The 25,474-nt window shown below is 47.5% G+C and overlaps 1 protein-coding gene and 1 long non-coding RNA gene across 2 annotated transcripts; one reads left to right on the top strand and one right to left on the bottom strand.

The window, feature by feature from the left end:
- Window positions 1–8,643: 8,643 nt before the first annotated feature.
- Window positions 8,644–14,596, bottom strand: PLAU (plasminogen activator, urokinase). Its single transcript, XM_037130668.2, has 11 exons — window positions 14,352–14,596; window positions 13,947–14,034; window positions 13,479–13,512; window positions 13,215–13,322; window positions 12,720–12,897; window positions 12,456–12,547; window positions 12,048–12,264; window positions 11,679–11,827; window positions 10,907–11,047; window positions 10,420–10,568; window positions 8,644–9,739 (listed from the first exon to the last, which is right to left on the bottom strand). Exons 2-11 carry the CDS (start codon window positions 14,001–14,003, stop codon window positions 9,563–9,565), a joined length of 1,302 nt encoding a protein of 433 aa, XP_036986563.2. The 5' UTR covers window positions 14,004–14,034; window positions 14,352–14,596; the 3' UTR covers window positions 8,644–9,562.
- Window positions 14,549–23,089, top strand: LOC119038164 (uncharacterized). Its single transcript, XR_005080367.2, has 4 exons — window positions 14,549–15,070; window positions 16,985–17,020; window positions 20,455–20,496; window positions 21,159–23,089. It is a non-coding gene; the product is annotated as an uncharacterized LOC119038164 (long non-coding RNA).
- Window positions 23,090–25,474: the final 2,385 nt, after the last annotated feature.

Genomic DNA, 25,474 nt, shown 5'->3' with positions numbered 1-25,474 from the left:
AACAGTGAAAGGACAGCAAACTCACAGTTAGTAGCAACCACACCTGAAACAAAAGCCAACTGAGAGGACAGCTAGATCAGGAGCAGAACCATATAAATGAAGATCACATGGAGGGTTAGCAACAGGGGAGTGGGAGGAGGAGAGAGTGGGGAAAGAAACAGAGAATAAGTAGCATAGATGATAGACAGAAAATAGACAGGGGGAGGGCAAGAATAGTATGGGAAATATAGAATCTAAAGTACTTATGACACATGGACATAAACTAAAGGGAGGGAATGTGGGTTGGAGAGGGTGTGCAGTGTGGGGAGGAATGAAGGGGGGGAAATGGGACAACTGCAATAGCATAATCAATAAAATATTGTAAAAAAAAAAAAAAGGACTTCCGGTAAGCTTACCACTGGGCATCCTGGAATAATATTAACAGCTCTCCAAGGCCAGGGACAGTGGCCAAATTCCAGTGAAGAATATAAATTATCTGACCAATAGCTCTTAACTCCACATAAACATCCAGCCCCACCAAGAGCCAAGAGCTTAAAGCTTCCCTCGTAGAGCCATTCAGCTCGTGATGGTGAAGGGTGTGCTGGCATGGTGAAGAATGAGAGAAAACCTGAGATCCTGGCTGACTCTTGTCACCAAGCTAATTATATAGAAGCCAAGCTGAAGCTATAGTGTCCTGCTCACCAGTAACAGTGACACCAGCTTATGCATATTGTCTGGAGGGAGAGCTGAACGACTGCTTCCATTTACCAGAGGCAGTGAAAAATTAAGGGGCAACTTGCAGGCCACAGTAAAGAAAGGGGGTTAGAGGGATTGGGCTGGAAAACCCTCATCAGAGTTCTTAAAAATTCACTTCAACTCTGGTTGGTGTGGCTCAGCAGATTGAGTGCTGGCCTGCAAACCAAAATGTTACGGGTTTGATTCCCAGTCAGGGTACATGCCTGGGTTGGGGGACTGGTCCCCAGTTGGGGGCATACTAGAGGCAGGCGACTGATGTATCTGTTGCACATTGATGTTTCTTTCCTTCTCTCCCTCCCTCTCAATCTAGAAATAAATAAAAGCTCTTTAAAAAAAATTTTTAAAGCACACGAAATCCACTTCATTTTCATACCCTGCTTGCAGAACTTGGTTATGTACTAAGTACATATGATCTGCTCAAATACCAGAAGTGATGTTTCAGTTCTAGGAAGCCAGAAGGCAACCCACGAGACCTAGTGTCTGCTGATCCCCTGAACGTATCACAAGCCAATCCACTAATTTACCGACAGTACATAAAAGGACTGGGAGGTTCTGGAGAAGTTTGTGGAGTCAAAACCACTGTCACAGGGCTGAATAGGCCTGGGATGTTTAGGGAAGAAGCATGAACCCCCAAAGTTTTGTGTGACATCACCCTTTGGTGATTATGGTGAGGGGGAAATTCTCCAATTGAGTGGACAGAGTCACTGAGGTTATCAGCAGCTCTGAATTGCCCTATAGATACTGATCCCTAAAATTCCACCAGTAGCAACTCCGGCTTAGTCAACAACCTACTAAATATGGCTTTAGGAAAATCACTTATGTTGACAACTCCTGTCTGAAGCCAAGAGGCCAAGCCAAATGATACTCTCCTTCCACCTTCAGCTAGGTACCAGATCTATCCTATCTCCACAAAATCTCCCTGATCTGTACCCTCCCCTCCTACCCCAGTGCACTGCCCTGGTTCAGACACTCTTTAGCTGCTATCTGGCTAACTGTAGTATTCTCTGAACTGGCGTTCCTCACCCCTAGTCTCATCTAGGACCAAGAATCTTCTTTTAATCAATCTTTCACCCTGCTGCCACATGCTCCAAACTTTTGAATGACTCCCTATCCCAATAAAGTCTAAAGTCCTTCATGTGGCAGGCCAGGTCCTCACAGCCCATAGGTTCTAGTTCTCAGCAATCTCACCAGCCAAATCACCTCTCCAAAGCCGGCCCTGTACCCCACCCACTAGAACAACCTGCAGTTCCTTAAGTGTCCCATGTGTCTTCCTTATTCTTTACCTTTGAACATGCTGTTTCTTCTGCTCAGTGTCATTTCTCCCTTCCATATTTGCCCTTCAGGACTCCGCTCTTAACCCTCCGTGGCCATCTTGCTTATCCTCCTCACAGTAATGGTCTCACTGTACTCACTTACTTGTCTGCTCCCTTCCCTGACCTTTAGCCCACTGAAGCTGAGACTGGCACCTTCATCTCCACACAGTGCAGTGCCAGGCCCATGACCAGCTCTCAATGAGTGTTTGTTACATGAATGAGTGAAGGATGAGTCAATGATCAATGAATATCCTGAGTGCTTTCCTAGCCCCCAAACTTCATTGGCTTGGACTGAGTGCCTTTCTCTTAGAAGTCATTAAAAAATGCAAATGTTTGGGACTGGTAGAGTATTAAAGTTAATAAGTTATTTTAGACCTTAACTAGGTGACCAGGCAGAACAAAGACACTGGAAAAATGCCCAAGGAAAAGAGGTATAAAGGCAAGGGTGGCGAGGGCACCAGAGACAAATTTCACCCACATGTCCTTCTGTGTATTTATTTTATATTTTTATTAATAAATTTGTGGGAGAGAGAAACATTGATTTGTTTTTCTACTTATTAATACATTCATTGGTTGCTTCTTGTATGTGCCCTGAAAGGGATGGAACCAGCAACCTTGGCGTGTTGCGATGATGCTCTAACCAACTGAGCTACCTGGCCAGGGCCGCCCACATTTCCTTTTAAATGCAAATAATGTCTCATATGTACATGTAGTTTGCAAAGAACTTTTGCATACTTTACCTATGATGCCTCAATCTGGAAAGGTAGGTTGAATGAGTGTTATTATTAACTACACTGTACATATAAGGTTTGGAGTTATTTGCAATACTGTGGGAAAAGGCTTATGACAAAATAGCCCAAGGATAAGGATGAGATACAAAATTATGTAGAGAGTGTGAACACAACTATGTACAAAATAAGTAGATGGGAGAAAAGGCAGAAAACTGCATTTGAACAACAATCAAAATCAAAAGTATTTAAAAATCAAAAATAAAAACAAAATGCCAAAAAAAGCAGATAGAGGAAACAAATGGAAACAAATACATCAGAATGCATTTATTCAGTAAATATGAATTAAATGTTTGCCATAATCTATACATCATGTTAAGTGCTGAAGATGCAGTAGTGATCAAAAACACACTGTCCCTCATTGAGGTTACAACGTGGTGAGGAAAAGCTGCATTAATCAAGGAATGATGCAGCCAAGGTAAAACTGCACTAGGGACAAGTGCATCGAAGAGGTAATAGTCTCAAACTATAATGAGACTATAGGCATATAGCGAGATCCTAACATAGGCAACCCAGAAAAGACTTCCTTGAAGAAATGATCTTTGAAGCAAGAGGGAGAACTTAACTAGTTAAAGAAAGTCCGAGGCAGAAGGAACATCATGCCCCAGGGCCCTGTGGGGACAGAGGGACTGATGGGTAAGAGAATAGCTGAGCAAGGCAAGACTGGGAGAGCTTGATGCTAAGTGGAGCTGGAGAGGAAGTAGGGGCCAGATCCTGCCCACGCTAGCCAGTCAGGAGCACGAGGAGTCATTAAGCACGTCACTTCAGGTGAATAGAAAGGACTGGTGGGACTGTGGGAAGGTGTGGAAGGAGAGATGGAGTCAGTGCGGGAGGGCAGTTGGGAAGCTATGGTGGTAGTCCAGGCAAGAGTTGACAGTGGTAGTGAAAATGCAGAGAAATGAATGACTTCAAGAGTCTAATTTGGCAAATTAGGCAAGAAGTATTTTCAGGATGTGGTGATGGATCAGATGAGCGGGGCAAAGGAGAAAAGCATCAGGGTGACTCCTAGATTTCTGGGCCTGAATGGAGGTGGTGCCAGTACCTGAGAGGAGTGATAAAAGAAGTCGTCGGGCTGGGGGCCTGAAGACAGGACCAGTGTGGGGCAGGCTGAGTTTCAGGCCTTACATGTGACACCCATAAGGGGGTAGCGAGTAGACAATGGAAAATAAGAATCTGAAGTTTAGAAGAAAAGTCTGGCTAGAGATAAGCACTTGTAGGTAAACCATTTATTGGTGGTAACTTAAGCTTGGGTGTGAATGAGACTGTGGGAGGAAGTTTAGGGTGAGAGGAGGGAGGAGGTTGTCAACAGAGCACAGATAAGTCAGGAGGCTTCGGCTAGAAGTAAATGGTCAAGATTTACTCCAGGGTCTTAGTGTATGCAAACCAAAAGCACAATGAGGCAGTGCCCAGAGTGTTTTAAAGAAAGAAAAGCTGAGAATTCTTGCAGTAAAAAGTTCATTCTTCGGAAGAACCAGTCCTGCATTCTTAGCTTCTAAGTCAGTCCAGGATGATAATGAATGTCAGGGGGTCTGGACATGTGGACGTTATTTCCGAAGTCCTTCCAATGGTAGTAAGAGGGTTATCTATAAGAGATAGCTATAGATACAGATGTACTTATAGAGATAGAGATGAGAGAGGGAGATTTTTCAGGCATAATTACAAAGTTCAAAAGTTGTAAGTTCCCAGACTAGTTGAAGCAAGAGTAGAATAATTTCTTCAGGCCTCAGTCTACTTGATTTTAGTAATTTAGCAGCTTGACTATAGTGACTCCATATTGTTCTTTATTCTTTCCTCAAAGTGTAGGATCAGACCTTCAGAAACTCAATATTGAGTCAAGTAGAGGAGTTTGAGATTACAAAGGAGACCTAAGAAGCCAAAAGGGTTAACAATGGCTGTGGAATTCTATGGAAGCATTTTACTTATATAGTTACTTTTACAATTGAGTGGGAATTTTTAATTAATGAAAAAACCTTTTTTATGACTCTTGACATAAATTAACTAACTTTGAAAAATAGTACCTGAGGGCAAGAGGTGATATTGTAAATATTTAACTAGCAGGACATTGGGGTACCAACACTTTGATGGCAGCTGGAGGAGGGAGGGGTCTCAGAGGCCCCTGCCTACCAGGCATTAACCATTGTGGTTGCTGGATCCTGAAGAAGTGAAGAGAAGCTGGGTGGCAGGGGGCCACGTGGATGGGATCTCAGGACAGCAGCTGTTTAGTGATTGAGTAGTACTGGTACCTGTGGCTGAGTATCAGCCTTGCCTAAGGGTCCTCGCCAGCTGAATCCCACCAGCAAGTTCCTCCCCCTACTCTCTGCCTGCTCATTGCCCCTCGCCAAAACTCTCATCTACCACAGCAATTTAGTCATCATTTCCTGTGAATGCCTTGCCTTCTTACATCTTCATGATCTTCCCTAAAATGCATGGAATGCCTTTCTTGTCCTTGTTTGGCCATTTCTTTGCATCTTTGAAGGCCAAGGTAAAATACCACATCCTCTGTAAAATCCTCCTTGACTTCCCAAGGCAGAATTAATTGCTTCCTCATCTTTGTTCCATGCACTTTATATATACTTTTATTATAACATTTATCACATTGATTTATAGTCATGGTTGCGTCTCCTTCACAAAGTTGAGAGCTCCTTGAGAACTAGAACAATGTCCCATTTATTTTCATATCTCCAGCATCTAAAAGAGTACCTAGTATCCTGGTATTTAAACTTTCTTTTAGGGGTTGTTGAATAAATCTCAAAGGGACTACAAGGTCAGAAGGGGCCTAGGCTATCTTTCCTCCCAATTTGCTACTTGAAATTTGACAGTGGTACTGATACATGCTACGGCATGGAGGAAACTAAAAAACGTTGTGGGAAGTAAAGGAAGTCAGGCACAGAAGACCACATGGTATATGAGTCTATATATATGAAATGTCCAGTATAGGCAAACCCACAAGACAGAAAATAGTGGCTGAGGAGACTGAGGTGGAAAAGAGAGTGACTGCTAAGGGGGTGCTTCTTTTTAATCCTCACCCAAGGATACGCTTACTGATTTTAGAGAGAGGGAAGGGGAGGAATATAGAGAGGGAAAGAAACATCAGTGTGAGAAACATCAATCTGTTGCCTCTTGCAGGTCCCCTGACTGTGGACCAAACCCACATCCTAAGCATGTGCCCTGACCGAGAATCAAACCTGCAGCCTTTCGGTTTATGGGACGATGCTCCAACTAACTGAGCCACACTGGACAGGACTAAAGGTTGGTGTTTTTTGTTTTTTTTGTTTTTTTAGTAATGGATTGTAGTGAGTGTTGCACAACTCTCTGAATATACTAAAAATCATGAGCTGTACAGTTTAAATGGGTGAATTTTACGGTATGTGTATTATATCTCAACAACACTATTATTTTAAAAACAGCTCAGCAGTATCTCTCCCTGGGTCTGAGTCAAAGGGAAGAGGCTCAGATGTTTCCTTCTAGGGAGGAAGGCGGACACACTGGGGGTGAGTGTGGAGGGATACACGGAGGGGTTGGTTTGAAAAAAACCAAGTGTAAGCAGAAATCAACTTGAGTCCTGATCATAGAATGGGACACAGAATATTTCAGAAGGAGGAGTTCTGGTGAAAACGGAAACCACATCAATGAAATCAGGTTTCAACAAAAAAGGCTGAGGTTAGCTTGAGAAGGTGGCTTTACTTTGAAACTGGCGGCTGAGTGAGGTATCCTCACTTGGCCTGGGAATCTTTTAAGAGGAAAGAACTATAATCTAGGTTTGGGTTGAAATTCTGATATACTTACCCTGGACACCCAAGGGACCTCAAAAGGAGGGCTGCTCTCCTTTCCTCAGCTGGGCCCTGCTGAAAGGTCATAGGTCACAGTGCTTGGCTTGTGCACTCTGGAGCCAGCTGCCTGGGTCCGAGCACTGGCTCCGCCACTTATTAGCTGCATTGCCTTGAGCAAGTCACTCATTCTCTCTGTGCTTCCATTTTCTCTGCTGTAAAATGGGGCCAGTGATAATACCTTTCTCCTAGGAGTTTTGTGAAGACTAAGAACTTAGCAGGGTATCCAGTACACTGTGAGCACCAAGAGAAGGCAGTCCCTAAAATGAGTGACAGGGTAGTATCTGGAGCCATGAAACCGATTGCCAGAGAAGGAGCTGATCTCTGCCAGCGCTGAGTGAGGTCTACAATTCAGAGAAGAGGCAGCAGTTGGCTGGGGTCGGGTGGTGGCTGGGAAGCGATCTGAAGAGAGTTAGCAATGTCATTGCTCAACCCCGCCAGTGGAGCTCCTGCTTCCTGTTTTCAGTGTCTGTGAGCCATGATGCCAGAGCTGCTCATGTTGGGACAAGATCTTTCTTGGCCCCTGGGGGGTAAATGCAGAGGTTGAGCAGCGACTCAGGCTGGGCTGGGCCCTTAGCTTCACATGATGCCTTTGCTTTCCTAGCAAGTTTCAGATCCCACAGAACACATCAGTGCAATCCTGGGGAGGAAGGATTTTGTAAGAATTTATGTGCCTTTGTAATAACAGCCACCATTTTTGTGCCTTTACTAGGTGCTAGGATTATGCTGAGAGATTTATAAACTCATGAATCCTTATATAATCCTGGGAGGTAGATATTATTATCTCTTTTACAGATAGGAAACAGAGGCACGGAGAGGTTAAGAGTCTTTCCCAAGTCACGCAACTAGTGTTAAAGCAAGGATTCTAGCCCAGGCCATCTGACTCCAAATCCATGCTCTGAAACTACTGTGTCATACCGAATAAGACAACCTGCCAGATTGTGGGGTTAAGAACTGAATACTTTGGGTCCTTGCTCTCCCAGGGCCTATGGTCCAGGAAGCCCATGAGGACTTACACCCGAAACCCCACATGGAAAACCGACTGTTCCTACTGTGCTGACCACATCTTGAATTTACTGAGCACTTCACATAATCTGGCCAATTGTCCCCAAAATATATTCAATCAGTGCTTATCAGAAATACCTGAGGAGCTTTTCAAACCCACAAAGCCTGACACCAGCCCTAATCGAAATCACAATCTCTGTGGGTGGAACATAGGCATATATATATTTTTAAAAGGTTCTCAGGTGACTTGGTTAAGAACCACTGCCAAAACCCATTAACATAGCATGGGAACTCCAATATTTTTGGCACCTAACTATACCTCCCAGCCTGCCTTCTACACCTCAGTTCTTCAGAAGTTGATGTTTGATTCAAAATATATGCTCACCTTCATTATGATACCAAACAGCTTTAGATTCTGAGTCACCTGACCTTAGAGATAGCAAGTTATGAGCTCCATTAACTTATTGAGAAAACTCAGCACCACCCCACGCACAGATATTGTAGATAATGGGAAATTATGTTTTCTGTTCCCCGAGTGCCACAGACTCAAGCTGAGCTGGGTTTTGGATCACACACTTTCACTCGTACAGGTGTTCTCCTTGGTTGAGGTCAGCCCAAGGATTGTCGGGGGCAGAGTAAAGAGAATATGGCGAGGCTAATACTAAAGATGGTCACCATGCACAGCTATACAAGATGTGCATTGTGCAAAAGCATCAGGCTGAAGAGGGAACTGAGAGCTGACACCCAGCCTGCACATGATGTACAAAGCCATGGGCTCCTCGTCGTGCCCTGTGCGCTGTGGAGGGCCTGGCCTACCGCTCTCTTAGCCTCTGCTTCCCAACGCCCCACTGGGTCCAGAGATGCAGCCCCACAGGAGACTCTGGTGTACATGCACCCATGGTGACTTTCTGCTTGTTATGTTCCCCAGCTCCCTTCCGTAGGAGCACCAGAGAAGAAACCAAGTCTTCAAAAGAATCACATTTATCATCTTTATTCAAAATTACAAAAATAGATATAAATAAAAATAGCAGAATATAATTATTAAATATTCAGTGTACAGGAGTGGTTCTCACCCCACACAGTGAGGAGTGCATGGACTTGGCTGGAAGATCGGAAGGGATAACTGGCCAAGAGAGTGTGAAAGTGAAACTGAAATTTTAATGCCCGTCATGGGCCATGCCCCAGAATGACACATTCATAGGCATCATCAGATGAGAGACCCAAGAGGCCCCAGGAATGACCCATGACCTCTCCTGACAGACCCTTCTATGGGACATCATAGTCCACAGAGTTTGGAGAAATATCCAGACTTTCAGTCAGACGCAAGAACACCAGCTCTTACTCACACTGACTACTCACAGCCTGTGCACAAGTGTGCAAACATATACGTGCATATATAATATTTCCTGATACATTCACGGAATGTCAGAGCCCTTCCCTCAAGGTATTAGTGTCCCTACTCCCCACACCGTTGTTCCCACATTGGCCAAGCTCCCTCAAGAGACTTCAGCTCTGTTACACTTCCTTATTGGGAAATTATTATTCATTTCCCAACAGTACGCCAGCTGTTGGGGGAGCTGCCTCCTTTCCTCATGCAGAGGAGATGCCATTTTTTTCTCCAGGGGATTTTAATCCAGATAAAGACAAACTATTGGTCAGTACCATCCTGGATCAGGCCCACCCCTCCATCCTGGCCAGAGGGGATCTGAGCGCCCAGCGCCCAGGCCTATAACTGAGGGTAAAGCTATTGCTGCTCACCCTTGTGGGCAGCACAGGCGAAACCATTTCTGCAGAGCCTGTCTTCCTCAGTCTCTTCCTTATGTATAGCCAGGGCAGGTGGACCTACTGCAAAAACGACGGTCACCATGGGAGTGGGTGGCTCCCTAGGGGCCATTCACAGGGCGAGGCTATTCTCTTCCTGGGTGTTAGTACGGATCCAGGACAGGAAGCGCGAGACCCTTGTGTAGACACCCGGCTTGTCCTTCATGGCACAGTCACGGCCCCAGCTCACAATCCCAGTCAGAGTCAGGCGGCCTTGGATGGGACAGACCAGGGGTCCTCCTGAGTCTCCCTGTAAAGCCAAAGATACAAAAGGTGAGCCCTGGAAGAAGTTAGGAGGGGGCCATCGGATCCTACCACCCAATCATGCTGGAGAGAGAAGGGAGAGTGTCCCAGAGTCCAAGTCCTCGGTGACTACCATTTCCCACCACGTCAAGTTTAAAATCCCCCGCTTGGCTTTCAACACCCTGTTACCTGCCACCATTCCACCTACATTCTCCAGCCCTTCCTCTCCTCCCATCCTGGAATACGCTGCCCTCATTCTCATTTTTATATCTTGCAACTGAGATGCATGCTCTTCTTTCTTTCCTTTGCCTCCTTGAATCCCTATTGAGTCACCGTCTCTTTAAAGCTTCCCCCTCCATGACCATCTATCTAGTTGGCACTCACCACCTTCTCCTCATTATCTGATTGTTTATAATTCACACCACACCTGAACACTGAGCGGTATTACTTTCTATTACTTCTTCTTATTCCCCTCTCTCCCCCAGCCTGCAGTGCCTACTACCAAGACAGGCCGATAACAAATGTTTGGTAAAAACGTAAGGATTGGTTTAAACATTATAAAACTTGAGCTCTTGATTCTGGCTTCTTGGGGCTTTGGCTAGCAAGAGGCTTCCCAAAGCTGGCAGAGACATGCCCAGGAGCCCTGGAGAGATGGGGGTGATGGAGAAAGATGCTTAGAACTCTCACCTGGCAAGAATCTGTTTCCCACTGTGGGTCAGCAGCACACAGCATTTTGTTGGTGACTTCAGAGCCATAGTAGTGGGGCTGCTGACACTTCGTGTGGGAAACCAACTTCACAACAGTCATTTTCAGCTGCTCCGAATAGACATAGTCATCTGGATGGAAGAAACATGAAAGAATTTATGTCAAGATGTGTCTGTCCAGCCTTCCCACTGGGACTCTCTGCCAGGGAGGGAACCAAAAAGTATTCCTACAAGGGAAAGTCTCTATTCTTTTTCCGCCCAAATCTGTTTTTACACCACCCAACTATGTACCTTTTAGCCCCTCACCGCCCAACTATGTACCTTTATAGTTCACCATTCCCTAAAAAATGCTCCCGATTCCATCCCTGGACCCATCCGCTATTTCCACAGTCCTCCTCAGTCAAGCTGAGCTTAACTCCAGTGACAACACTCCCCCAGGACCCTGTCAGTTAGCCTCAAAGGTCACTTACTGCTATTCTCTTTTCCAAAGCCAGTGATCTCACAGCTTGTGTCAAAACTAGGATCACGAGACTCTGGCGGTAGGCAGATGGTCTGAATGGATCGGGATGGCTGCGCACACTGGCTCAAGTTGGAACTGATCTTCAGCAAGGCTAGGGGAGGGGGAAGACATCAGAGGAGAAAGATCACCACCTGGTCAGGTGGTCACTGTCTCTCTCCTCCAAATGCTGAGGGAGCAGCTGGCTATCCCTAGGTCAGTTAGCGATCCCTAGGTCAGAGATCATCCTGGGAGGTGTGTGGGTAGTATGAAACCAGCCTCCCCTGTACCATGCCTCATGGGCTTTGTTCCTGCTGCTGACAAAGGCTTGGACAGCCAGGGCTAATGCATACAGCTATACAAGGTTTTTTTTCCAACAAAAAGCCTCAGCTGAGGTAGTTGGGCTGAAATGCAGCCCAACGCTCTCTCAAAGGTCTGTATCCTGGGACAGACAGAGCCTGCGTCTAACAAAGGAAGGATCATCCCAGTCCAACTATCTGCTTATAGGGCCACTGCCACCCAGAGAAGGCTACTTGTTTGAAAATTCAGGGACTTTACATGGGAGCACCAAGCCCCTCATATATGTATATCACCCCTCCCCCCACCCTTCCCCACTTCTCTCTTTGTTGTGTAAAGTAGGGTCTTCAAGTTCCCCTCCAACCACAATCCTGCTCCCACTTGAGTATCTTTGAATGCCCCCTCTCCTGGCCATCATGGTGACGGTCGATAAGGGGTCTTCCACTCACCTATATCATTGTGGTGAGCAAGTCCGTCAGCACTATAGCCCTCGTGCAAGATGAGCTTTTTCACCTCAAACTTCATCTCCCCAGGTGTATTAGAGTTCAGACGTGACCGACCCAGGTAGACGATGTAGCCCTCCTTCCTTGGGTCATTACTGTAGGAAGGGAGACCTGTCAGATAGTCTGATCTCATGAGATCCTGTCACTTCCTCCTCCCCACCACAGTGACCTCAGAGCATGACTTGTCCCCAAGGCTAGGGGCTGCATGGAAGGGCTGACAGGGTAGAATTAAAGTGGAATCCTTTTCTGGGAAGGAGAAAAGGAGGTGTTTGGGGGAGGGCAGGAGGGTCTGGGAGAAGAGACAGAAGGACGTACATGAAGCAGTGTGTGGCGCTGACCACCCAGCAAGGACTGATGAGGCTGCCACCGCACATGTAGTTCACAGAACCTGAACGGTGCTTCTTATAGATGGCTGCAAACCAAGGCTGGTTCTCAATGTCGGTGAATTCTCCTCCGACAATCTTAAAGCGGGGCCTCAGAGCCTTCTGGCCACACTGAAACTCTTTTTCAGTTGGAGAATAAGTACCTTTTCCTGGAGGAGAAAGAGAGGGATGTCTTAGGAAGATAGGTAGGATAAAGTTCCCCTCTCCTCATCCTCTGACCTCCTAGTTTTGGGGGCCAAAGAAGCCTCCATCCTCATACCCTCCCCCACCCGCTTGAATAAGAGGACTTAGAAGTGTGTCCCCTTTCACCGACTGTCATAAACAGGTCGGTGACACTCACCAAACGAGCAGTCTGGCACCAGGCACTGTTGGACAAGCTGCTTCAGGCCAACCTGCACATAGCACCAGGGCCTCCTCTGGTTGTCTGGGTTCCTGACAACAGAGAGCGAAGAGGAACGTCACTTCAACACAAATGTCTTTCCTGCATCCTCCCCTCCACGAAAGAGGTAACCAGAGGCCTTGCCTTCCTCATGTTGTGGCCAGCACTCTAGGAGCCGAAGGGACTGTGGGGCCATGGGGAAGGTCCTTGCTGCCCCCACCTCACCTGCAGTAATTGTGTTTCCCCAGGCCCAGCTGAAGAGCATCATGTCTCTGGGCGTGGTACGGTTTGAGCTGAAGGACATTGGCAGAGTTCCAGGCCAGGCAGGGCCGGCCACTCATGTCGGTGTTGGCCTTTCCTCGGTAAGAGTGACCGTTTCCCTGATAGCAGGTTTTTGATGTATCTATGGAAAGAGGCGAGGATGAGAGAATATCGGAAAGAGGAGGAAGTTCAGGCAGATATTTTAGAGATGCTGTCAGGCCTTGCATGTCTTCAGGCCTGGCAGAAGACACCGGAAAGGGTCTCTTTCCATCATTTGTGCAGCCACAGCTTCACAAGACAACGTATGTTTATGTGTTTGACTGTATATCATATCGCATAGGGATGGTGCTCCCCACTCCACCTCCAGTTCTTAACCCCGTGCCCTTGCTTCCCACTCATCTCTCCCTGCCCCCAAATCTCGATGCCCCCTCCTCCCAGTTAGAGCCAGGATCCCCATACCTATCTCACAGTGTTCCCCCTGGAATTTCTTTGGGCAGTTGCATCGCTTAATGTTGGAGAAGTACTTGTAGGACACGCATGTGCCTCCATTCAGACAGCGGCATTTAGCTGAAAAGCACGAAGTTGGGGGTAGGTAAGCAAGGAGCAGGAGAGGAGAAGGTAAGGGAGGGGCCAGCCCTGCCTTAGGGACAGGGAAGGGCTGCCTCCTGAGGCTTCTCCAAGATGTCTTTCCAGCCAGATATTGTGCAAGGGGTGGATACTCACATGCATCAGACACTGGATGAAGGTCATGGCTGCCCTGGAAAAGGGGCGGGGGGAACGGGGAAAGTTTACCAAAGGTCCTACATCCCTGGGGCTCCAGGGTGTGGGTAAACTGGCCCCAATCCCACCCTTCCCTACAGCTCCCTCTCTCCTTACTCTGATCACAAATGCAAGATCATAGGTTTCCAGAGAGGAGAAAAGGATTGACTCAAGCAAGCTTCACATATCAAGTGCCAGGAGGCTGTGGCAATTCCGATGCCTTTTTCCTCCTTTGCCTGAAATGCGTACTGCCCCACTGTTTCTGAAGGTCTCCACTGCTACACCCGTCCCATTTCTCTGAGGGCCTGGCCCCGCTGGGATGCAACCGGGGTGCTCCGGCTCCCTCTGCAGCCCCTTTCCTTCCCCTGGTGCTGTTTGCGGGTCCTGTGAGCCCCTCCCACCGCTACAGGTCAAAGCAGGGAAGCCTCTCACTTCGCAGTTGCTGTCAAACAGGACACAGAGGAACAGGCAGGCCAGGGGGACTCTCATGGTGTCGAGGCCGGGGTTCTGGACAGCGATCCTGCAAGGGAAGGAGAAGTCAGGGAAAGAGGCGGAGGCGTGAGAGGGCGAACAGGGTGGGTTACTGCAGCTCAGGGCAGACCCTAGAGGTCACCTATGAGGCAAGCCTGTGGTCGTCTCTCCTCTCTGGAATTCAGGGGTCTCTGCATAGCCTAGACCCGCACCCGAAGGGAGACGCCTGGGCACGCGGAGCGGGAACCCGGCGCGCAGCCGCTGCCGGGCGCGGGCAGCCGGGGCTGGGGGAAGGGAAGCCGGGGGAGTGGGCGCCGCTGCGCATCGGCCCAGCGCTCTTAGCCTCTTAGCCCGGCCTGCACTCACCGGCAGCTGCGGCGGGAGGGGCGCGGAGCGGGACCTGGAGGATGGGCTGCCACTCCGAAACGGCCGCGTTCTGGGGCTCCAGCCTCCCGCTGTGCTGCAAGCCCGCGGCGCCCGCCGTATATTAAGACCCGCCTAGGCCGGGCCCCGCCCCGGCCCGGGATCGGCGGGTCCACCCCCTTTCCTCCGGTTCCCTGGGCAGCGTCTCGACCTGGACCCTGCGTGTTTCCTCGTCGGTGACTGAGAATGAGGAGCAGCGTGGTCTCCGGCAGAGGGGACCAACGAGGTCTGAACTGAGAGACAGAGGCATCTGACTTCCCCGCCCCTCCTCCCGTTCGCCTGTCCTGGGTCCCTCCCAGTGCAGACCACCCGTCCACCTGCACAGCCAGTTGCGGAGAGGAGAGCCCCTCCGGAGACTCTCTCCCCTGTCCAGCTCTGACGCCTCCCCCCAGGCCCCCTCAATCAGCCCTTCTCCAACTTCCCACCCTCGACCGCCAACTGCCTAAGAGAATGAACGAGAACCCTGGGTATTAGGGGCACAGTCCACAGCTCGCGTAGCTGTGAAGTGTTTTTCTCAGCATGCAAATGCATGCGGCACACGCTCGCTGAAAACAAAGACAAAAAAACCAGCCTACGGGGGCTGTTTATTTCGGATGCCGGCTCTTCCAAAATCATCCGCATAACCAGTGGATAAGACAAAACTGAGATAATTGCTCGTCAAGGTAAGGGAGTTTGGTAGTGGTTGGCGAAGGGAGAAAGCTCCGTCGGAGTTCATTGAGAATTTGCAGTTTGGTTTATGGGCAGTCTTTGAAAGTGAGGGCTTGATAAGGATTAGATAAGGGTCGAGATACAGTGTGGTGGAATCGTGAGAACAAAGTCTTAGGGCACGAACTGCTGATGTTTTCTCTTGAAGTGTCGATGGGTCTTTCAGGACGTTCCTGCAACAAACGACTCACTCACTGATTGTCCTGGGCCAGAATGTAGTTAGTTCATAAAGACAATGAGATAGTAAAGCCTTGTTAAGGTAGAGAAAAAGCTGTAGAGGGCCAGGAGGTTCTGTTTCCACCTCTGAGGAGAGCGATTGGGGAACTGGAGGACAAGAATGAGATTTATTTTACACTGTTCTAGTTTTTGAAAACATCTTTGTACCATCCACGCCAAGAAGATAATTATAGCTTTTAAATGCATGTTTATTTAGTGTTCTACTTCATCACAGGGCACTGTTTCTAATGAGATAAAGTTATTGCTTATCAAACAAGAATGAGCTCCAGTAGGACTGACCGACTGACCATGCACGAAGGACTCAAATGCTCTTCTTGCTGAAGGGCAAGGCAAACAGTTGTGTAACACACGTGCACACGCGCATATGCCATATCTCAAGGCAGAGGTGAAGGAGCACAGCAGGGACTCTGAGGCTCACTCGCCCCATCCTCTCCCTTAGTGTTGGGAACCGGGGCCCGGGGTCACTTGGATTCTCCCCACCAGGGCTGTCTCCTCTGATGAGAGGGGAGAGGTCCAAGTTCCTGTTATCACCAGGGGCCCAAATCCAGGGCTTGGTCCTCCGCCCTGCCAAGGCCTAATGCACTTTGCTACCCGGCAACCCTGGACCCTGAATTTGGGTCCATTTGAGAGGGACAGGAAGAAGAGGAGGGCAGGGAGAGTGCCAGGATGGTAGGAAGGAAGAAAATCTCTTCATCCTGTTCCAGCCAGAGGGCTCAGGTTGCCAGCCTCTGCGTGGGGAAAGTGTAAGTTAACCATCCACTTTAGGGAGGCAGGTGACCCACTGCTCTCCAGAGTGAGTTTTTCATGCCTGGCTAATCAGCTGCCAACCTCCCAGGGGACCGACTGAGTCAGAGGTGCTGTAGGTCTCCAGCCGGCCTCACTACTTCCTCTAGAAGACTGGGGCATGCTTCGTTTGGATTTAGAACCCATTAATTGTAAATAAACATGATCAGAATGTAAACAGAGGTGTTGCAGCCTTAGGACTTACCCCGAAACTCCTAGGTTAGTTACCAGGAAATTCCCAGCAGACCGTCATGATTCACAGAGCTCCCAGCAGCTCTCATGACTCCGGATTACTTGGCTGGAGGCTGTCATGCTGATTTTGGAGGGCAGGGTGACCTCATTTCCTCCCCAACAAAGAGGCCTGCAGACCGTTATGCAGCGTGACACCCCTCTCCTTCCTCCTCTCCTCCGTGGCCTCTTCACCTGGTTGAACAATCCTAGAGCCTCCAACTTTTCACAGAACTTCCTTTTCACTCTGTGAGATTGGGTGCTCTGCGAAATTTCTGTGTCCACCTTTTGGTGCATAGTCTGCACTAGTCTCTCAGTTCTTTCAGGGCAGAGACCACGTACATCTTAGCTATCTTTGTCTAACCCCGCTCCCCAGCATTTGTGGGCCCCTCCTTCACATAGGTGCTTATTATGAATGAATCAGTGAACAAGTGGGAACAGAGAGCTTTGGGGCACACTGGACATTTCCCTCCTCTCTGTCTTTTTTATCTTCCTCTTGCCATAAAAAATAGTACTGGCATTGTTTCTGTCTTGTGCTAAAGAGCACTTTAGTACAACTCATTCCTCTTTAAACTTACAATTGTCTTGTGATATAGTTAGGAATCATTATTCCTGTTTTGCAGATGAAGAAAATGAGGTGGAGAGAAGATACGTAGTTGGTGAGTAGCAAAGCCATCACTAGAATCCAGGATTCCTGATCCTCGTTCCTGTGCCCTACCCCACCCTTCCTCCATAAGAAAGGGGTCTAAGACAGATGCTTGTGAGGAGCAGGGCCAGGCAATGGAAGATGTTGCAGCTTGGAGGGGTGGAGGGAGCTCTCCTTCCAGAAACATGCCTTGGAGTGTGGGCTCTGAGATCCTGGAAAGCCCTTGCTGTGTGTAATATGAGTTAGTTGCTTGCCTGAGTTCCAGGAACTAACTTGGTGGTCTAGGATCTCTGAAGTTTCTGTCAAGTGAGAGAATAAGGAACTGAATGTGTGTGACTTCATTCTGCTCCTGACTCCCAGGGTATATGCATCAGCCCCCTGCCTCTGTGTCTCAGGGGTCCAGACCTCCTGAGTCAGATGTGGTAGCAGAGACAGAGGGGCCGCCTTTCCTGGAGCTGCTTATAAAAGAACAGGCAGATGCCAAGTGTTCAAGGAGGACCAGGATGTCTGAACTTAGCCCTGAACTGTGTCCAGGAAACTGGGCCCCTGAAGGGCTATTTTCTGACCAGCATGACCCACAGAGAAGTTCATGTCGAGTCTCAGGATGTATTCCTGGGCTGCTCTACCAAGACCGTTCAGCATGGTGCTATAGAGAGACTAGCCTCACTCTGCCCGTCCAAGTCGAATGACCTTAGGCAAGAGCTCCCCACCCACAAAATGAGGCAAGACCTACCCTGCCTGTGCCTCTTTGCAGACTTAACGAGATAACGCTTGTGTGGTGAAAGCATCTCTTCATTCCTTTATTCACTCACTCAATATTGATCATGGACCTACTATGTGCCAGGCACAGTTCTAGATGCCAGAGATAGAAGGATGAACTTTGCAAACTGTAATTCCTACCCCACGTGCCTGCCTGCCTTGCATACCTGACTATGGCTGTACTGACCCAGAAGACCAGGGCATTCCCTGGAGTCCATCCCAGGATTCCAGTTAAGTGGGGACGCTGTGTCCTTAACAAACAGTTCCCAGCAACTGGCCAGCTGTGTGTGCTGCTCGGCCCCACAGCCTCGACTCCTACTCCCTCCTCTCCCTTCTCTGTGGCCACAGCTCTTGTCTTTCCTGCCTCCACCTGGGTCAGACGGACTTCTCTGCAGTTCTTAGCTGGAGTCACTGAATGCTGGTCACATAGCTTCCTTGGGTCTGAGGATTCCTCCCTGTGTGTGTTTAGTGCTGAGAGGGAAGAGGCTGCTCTCACTCACAGGAGGCACTGAAAGCCAGGTCTTGGGCCTGTAACATGATAGGGAAAGCTGCGGAAGCCGCTAGGCCCCCAGTGGCTGTGGAAAGAATGGGGCTAGGGAAGCCACATACTTGCCTCCTTACTCATGGAAAGCAAAGAGCCCAGGGGGTGCACCCTGTGGTTATACTATCACAGGAGCCGAGCCGTTCCCTCCAGCTTTAGCCTATGCCCTCCCACCTTTCCTCGCCCTTTCCTCTCCCCATCTCTGACCCACCAGGCCAGTCAGCTCAGAACACTGCACGAATATTTTGAGACTAGGCCAAGTTTTTCTTTTTCCCTATCCTAAACCTATTTACTTCGTCAGTCAGGAACCAAATTCCTTAAAGGGATGTTGGTCATTGATTTCCAGACTTTCTGGATTCTGAGTCCCCACCAGGGTCCAAAGCTGGGCCCAGGCAGGCCCTGGAATTTCAGCTTAGAGCCCAGGTTATCACGTAGGATGGCAACAGCTGCTTGAGTGGAAGCTAAAGGAGGCGCCCAGGAACAAAGGGCTGGGATGGGAAACCAGAAACTGGTGGGTTTGCTGAAAACTGCCACGAAGTCAAGGATGTTTAAGGAAATATGTTCAGCCAGGAGCTAGTATTCTCAAAAAGTTGTTCATAAGAAAACCAACCTAACATTTATATAGCCCACATGATGTATAATTTCATGTGCTCGTGCCTCTCCCACGCTGGATTCTATACGCTCCTCTGTCTTCAAAGTAAGTGCCAGCACCTCCCCTTCTATTACACAGCGAGGAAAGGAGAGGGCTAATAAAGGGAAGTGAATCATCTGAGTTCATTCACTGAAAAGGATGAGATTCAGAATTCACCGATTTTGAGGAACCTCGTGACACATTTCCACCCTCTCTCCTATTCTGAATCCTCGCTGCTCCCTTCCTGACCACTCTCAATCCCCGCCCTCAGTCTCTTTGTCTCCCTACTTCCTACTTCCTACCCACCTGCAGAAAGTGCTTCTCTGCTCCAACGGGTGCTGATAGCAGTGTGATGAGGCAACCAGGCCCTGGGGAGCGGTCAGTCTCCTTTCTGAAGGTATCCCAGAAAAAAGTAGATGGAGGTCTGTGGGAACCAGGAGCAGGGGCACGCAGGAAGCCCCTGAGACAGGTGTGCATGCAGAGTGAGCGGAAGGAGCAGTATGTAGGTAAACGAACCAGGAGGCTCCTGGTTACTTTGAGAACAGTGATGGTGGGGAGTGTGACGGGAATGAAAGAAGAAAAAGTCTATTCTTTCCAAGGGGATATTGTAATCTGTCTCTTGTTATATAGATAGTTAACAATAGCTGACTTGTATTTGCTTTATATTCTTTTTCAAAATTACCAACAACTTTTAAGGAAGATACTATTAATAGCACCATTTTATGGGGGAGAAAACTGAGGGTCACAGAGTTTAAGCAGTTTACCTAAGGTCACACTATAGATAAATGGTAGCACTGTGAATCAGCCAGACCTAGCTGATTCCAGGGTTCGGAGAACTGTCTCTGAGGTAGTACTGCATTCAGTCAGGAAGGTGGGGTACCTCTCTCAGTACCTGGGAATCATCCCACTTCTAACCTATGGTGCTCTCTTAAGGTAGCCCAGCTCTCCAAGTCAGGTCTGTGTTGGTTGCTGCCTGCCCAGCTCAAGCCAGACTTTGATAAAAATGGTCTTCCTTTTGCTTAATATAGCCAGCCACACTTGTGTCTGCTAAGTCTAGTCAGAGAAGTGAACATTGGGTCTTCTGGTTATGCTTGTATATCTGCGTGGATCCCTGGAGCTGTCCTTGGCTAGTCTTCCTTCCTCACATTATTCACCCATTTTTATATAATGGGGTTGCCCTAAGGCTCTTCTGTGGAGAAATAAAAATAGCACCTATTTTTATACACTTTATTCGACAGGAATTGGGTAACCATATGCATTATCTCCTTTAATCTTCAATGAGGGAGATGCAATGTCATCCCCACTTTATAGATAAAGAACTGAGACTCTGAGAGGTTAAGGTCACACAGCCAAGTCAATACCTTGCAGATCAAACCCAGGATTCCAAATGCTGTGTCGATAATCATGATGATGGTGTTGTCACTTTACCCCTTCCTGAGGGGAAAAAAGTACCCTGTTGAGTAGGTGCCAGAATCTGTAGTAAGAAATATTCACTAATGGTTTGTTTTTTTTCTAGCTTTGTCTGATGATAAGCATCACCTGGTTTGAAGATTTAAAGGTACAGTATTCCAGGTACTTCTTCAGAAATTCTGATTCAGTAGGTCCAGGATGACTCCTAAGATGTATTCCAGAGGATTCTTACCACTAAACAAGTTTGAGGGAAATTTCAGCCAATCCATATCTAGGGAGTGTTGGTTTATTTTTTCACCTGGGAATGCCAATGACATTCTAAACTTTCTTTCTACTGAGGCTTCTACTCCAGCCCCACCTTTGGGATGGAGGCCAGAGGAGAAGGTAGAGGCGGGAAAGGTCCAGGGCTGGAAGGCCAGCTTGTAGACAGATTTCCCAGACAGAGATGAATCAAGGAGGGATGTACACCCGAGAGCCTCGTGCCAACCCAGCCACCGTGGGGTGATTCCCCAAGACGCTATGCTCCAAAAGTTAATTGCTTCAACACTTTTATACTTGTTCTCTTTTAGATCCCATTGATAGTTTCATTTTTAAAATGCCAAATGGATGGCTCATGGAGGGACTTTTTCACAGAGAAACTAAAAGATCTTGGAGAATAAGATAACCCTCTCATTGGCAGTGAATGGCAGTGAATGAAATATTGGCTTCCCAAGACTTCAGGAAAATTGGGAGAAACTGAGTAGAGAGCAAAGCAGAACCGAGAATACCTGGACTTATTAGTGCCTTTCTACCTGTGACCCCTCCTCACAGTGCCTGTGCTGGTCCTCGCCAAAGATTCAAGAAGATCTTCCCAAGCTTCTTATTTTTTCCCTCAGATCTTCTGGTTTCTGAATAGAACCAGATTTCCAGAGCATCGTCCCTGTGCAAGGAGAGAGGGAAGGACCTCCGACAGCAGTGGGCCCAGCATCTTGTGGGAGGACCACGTTTGCTTTTTTAGTCAAGGGGAAAGCAGCAGTGACATTGTCCCCACGCACAGCATCCTGGGTGTATTCGGTCTGTATCACGGCAGTCCAGGCTCTTCTATTTGTAAAGAAAATTCTACCCCAAGTTCTAAAAATGAAAGAATTGAGCTCAACTCAAACTGTTAATTTCATTCGCTCAATTAAAAGTTACTTTTAGCCCTGGCTGGTGTATCTCAGTGGATTGAGCACGGGCCTGCAAACCAAAAGATCGTGGTTCGATTCCCCATCAGGGCACATACCTGGGTTGTAGGCCAGTTCCCAGCAGGGGCCAGTTCCCAGCAGGGGCTGCACGAGAAGCAACCATACATTGATGTTTCTCTCCCTCTCTCCTTCCTTTCCCTTCTAAAGATAAATAATTTTTTTTAAAAAGTTACTTTCAAATACCTAACGCATGTCTAGCGTTGTGCTAGGCCCTGAGGGTACACAGAAGAACAGACATGACCCCTGTCCTGAAGTTTAAAATCTGGTAAAGAAGACTATGTGTGTGTGTGTGTGTGTGTGTGTGTGTGTGTGTGTAAATAAATTAAAAGCCATTAAGTGAGCTGGCTACCTTATTTTTAAAAAGATTTTATTTATTTATTTTTAGAGAGAGGAAGAAAGGGAGAAAGAAGAAACACTAATGTGTGGTTGCCTGTCACATGCCCCCCACTGGGGACCTGGCCCACAACCCAGGCCTGTGCCCTGACTGGGAATCAAACCAGCAACCCTTTGGTTCACAGGCCACACTGAGCCACACCAGCCAGGGCTGAGCCGGCTCCTTAAATAAATAAATAAATAAATAAATAAATAAATAAATAAAATAACAAGTGTTGGCAAGGATGTGAAGAAGTGGAAGAAACTGAACTCCTTGTGCACTGTTGGTGGGGACCTGAAATGATGCAAACTGCTTATGGAAAATAGTGTGGTGGTTCCTCAAAATGAAATTAAACATAGAACTGTCAAGTGACCCAGCAATACCACTACTGAATATATATCCAAAAGAGTCAAAAGCCAGGGCTCAAAGAGATATTTGCACATTCGCAGCACTATTCACAACAGCCAAGAGGTGGAAGCGACCCAGATATCCACTGACAGATAAATGGCTAAGTCAAATGTGGTCTATACATACAATGGAATATTGTTCAACCTAAAAGAGAAGGAAATCTTGTCACACACTACAACATGGGTGAACCTGGAGGACATTGCGCTAAGTGAAATAAGCCTGTCACAAACAGGCAAATACTCTATGATGCTACGTGTACCTTTAGATGTAGAGGCATCCAAAGCTCAGTAGTCTCCCTCTTATTCACGGTTTCACTTCCTGCAGTTTCAGTTACCTGTGGTCAACCATGGTCCAAAAATATTAAATGGAAAATTTCCGAAATAAACCACTCATAAGGTTTAGATTGCATGCCATTCTGAGTAGCATGACAAAATCTCATGCAGTCCCTCTCTGTCCCACTGCCCCTCCTGGGCTGGGAATCATCCCTTTGTCTAGAGTCTCCACGCTGGCTATGCTACCCTCCCATTAGTCACGTAGCAGACGTCTTGGTTATCAGATTGATTGTCAAGGTATCACAGTGCTGTGTTTAAGTAACCCTTATGGTCAGGTCAGTAGTAGCCTAACTTCACCTTACAATGGCTGTGTCATTCGCCTCCCTTTATCTTATCATATGGACATTGTATCATCTCACATCATCAATCACAAGAAGAAGAAGAGAGAGTAAAGTACAGGAAGATATTCTGGGTTTGGGCTGGAGGGATTTGGGGGGAGGGGCAGGACTGATAAACCCCTGAGACTGGGTGGAGGGGGGGCGGGGTGAGAACTGGAATGAGAGGACACCAGCAAGGAAATGGCAGTGCAAAGGAAGGCATTAGGACTGCTCTAGCTGTCTTTGTTCCTGTTCTGAGGGTGCTTTTGTTTTCCCAAACACTCATGGTCATATGTTTTGCTTTACAAAGAGCCTTAGAAAGTTCTATGGAAGGGCTGAAACATGAAATCCACATTTGAAAGCCAATAGTCTCAGGGATTTGAGTGGGAAGACTGAGGGTAGAGAGCCCCACTGCCCAATCCCAGTGGCACCTGTCAAGTACACAGGCCATATCTCTGAGCTCGAGGGAGAGCTTTTTCTTGAGGAAGAGGTGACTGCCTGTGGCGAGGGCTGTGGTTTCAGGAGTCAGAAGACAGAGGCCCATTCCCTGATGGTTGCTGACTCCATCTGTGACCCTTGGTGAGTCACTTCCCTCCGTGGGCCTCCGTTTTCTCTTTTGTGGAATGCAGAAGGACTTTTTTCCACCTGCCTTTGCAGAAGACAGAGCAGCTGAAGAAAAAGAAATTTACATCAGCACCTTTAAGCAAAGGAGTGAGGCTTGGGCTGAAGCAAAGGCCAGGATGTCTGGGGACCTGGGGGGGCCTGGTTTGACGCACCCTGCTCTTGACATCAGAAGTCCACAGAGAGGACGTGCGTATTAAACAAGATAAACAAATGTTGCCCCAGAGAGCCTGGGTTCTGGGAATGTGAACAGGGAATCCTGACCGAAATTCCAGGTCTCCGAATTTCCCTCACGGAGTCATGAGGCTCAGGCAACGGGTGAATCACCCACCCAGAATCTGCGTTAGAGATCTGAACCACGGAATCCAGCCTCAGCAAAGGAAGGGGCTAGAGAGCAGCCTGATTCAAATAGCTTGGGAGTTGTAGCTAAAATATAAGCTGTTCCCTTGGGTCCTGATGACACCAAGAAACAATTTAGCCCGAGGCTCTGGATGCAGTTCTAGGCCTGGGGTCAGTGGCAGGTCAGAGCCATAAAGTCGGTCCCCATGGAGTCCGCACAATCGTCTCTGGTCTGGAAGACTGCATGGAAAAAGGAACTCAGAAGACTGTTGATCTAAAGAAATTGAATTAGTGTTTTTCCCAGAGTCTGTATTATTTTTTAGTCCAATTCTCCATAAGCAAAAGGTAGAGGGAAAAAAGCAGCTCTTCAGAGCCTGAAGGAGAGACCAGAGGGTCAGGAGAAGGAAGGATGTTGGCTGCTGATCAGCAATGATGGTGGTTTCTCTGCCACAGGGAAATGCCCATCGTCAGAGCCAGGGGTGGAGAAGACCCTAGAAATCTGGAGCACTTGGACTGGAGAACACACACTGTGTTCACATACCACCTCACACCTGTTAGGATGGTTATTATCAAAAAAGTGGAAAATAACAAGTATTGGTGAGGATGCGGAAAAATTGGAACCCTGTGCATTGCTTGCTGGTGGGAATGGAAAATGGTGCAGCCACTGTGGATGAGAGTTTGGCAAATCCTCAAAAGTCGCATAGAACTAACATACGTTCAAACAATTCCACTCCTAGGAATACACCCAAAACAACTGAAAGTGGAGACTCAAACAGGTGTCTGCACACCCGTGTGCACAGCAGCATTATTCACAACAGCCAAGAGGTGAAGCGACCCAGCTGCCCATTAACAGAAGAATGGATAAACAAATGTGGCATAGCATGCAATGGAATACCACTCAGACCTAAAAAGGAATGAAATTCTGATACATGTTCCAACATGAATGGACCTTGAAAACATTATGTTTAGTAAAATAAACCACACACAATAGGTCATATGCTATGAACTTTTCATGATTCCACTTAAAATGAGGTACCTAAAATAGGCAAATTCATGCAGAGAAAAAGTAGAACATAGGGGTTACCAGGTGTTCAGGGGAAGGGGTTGGGGAGTTATTGTTTAATGGGTACAGAGTTTCTGTTTGGAATGATGAAGTTCTGGAAATGGGACCTGGCTGGGTAGCTCCGTGGGTCAGAGCACTGTCCAGATACGCCAAGGTTGCAGGTTCCATCCCCAGTCAGGGCACATGCAAGAAGCAACAATGAATAAATAAATAAGTGGAATGACAACTCTCTCTCTCTGTCTCTCTCTGTAAAACCAATCAATAAGTTTTTTTAAAGAAAGAAATATTTCTAGAAATGAATAGTGGTGATGGTTGTATAACAATATGACTATACTTAATTCCACGGAACTGTACACTTAAAACAGATAAAAAATAGATTTTATATTTTCTTTTTCCACAATAAAAAATAAAATATTTTAATGGTTAAAATGGTAAATGTCACATTATATA

Source organism: Artibeus jamaicensis, unplaced genomic scaffold, assembly GCF_021234435.1.
Source record: "Artibeus jamaicensis isolate MK-2021 breed Jamaican fruit bat unplaced genomic scaffold, CSHL_Jam_final contig_332, whole genome shotgun sequence".
In the NCBI taxonomy this organism is placed as follows: Eukaryota; Metazoa; Chordata; class Mammalia; order Chiroptera; family Phyllostomidae; genus Artibeus; species Artibeus jamaicensis.
Note: the sequence above shows the minus strand (reverse complement) of the source record. Positions and strands in the feature narration are given on the sequence as shown.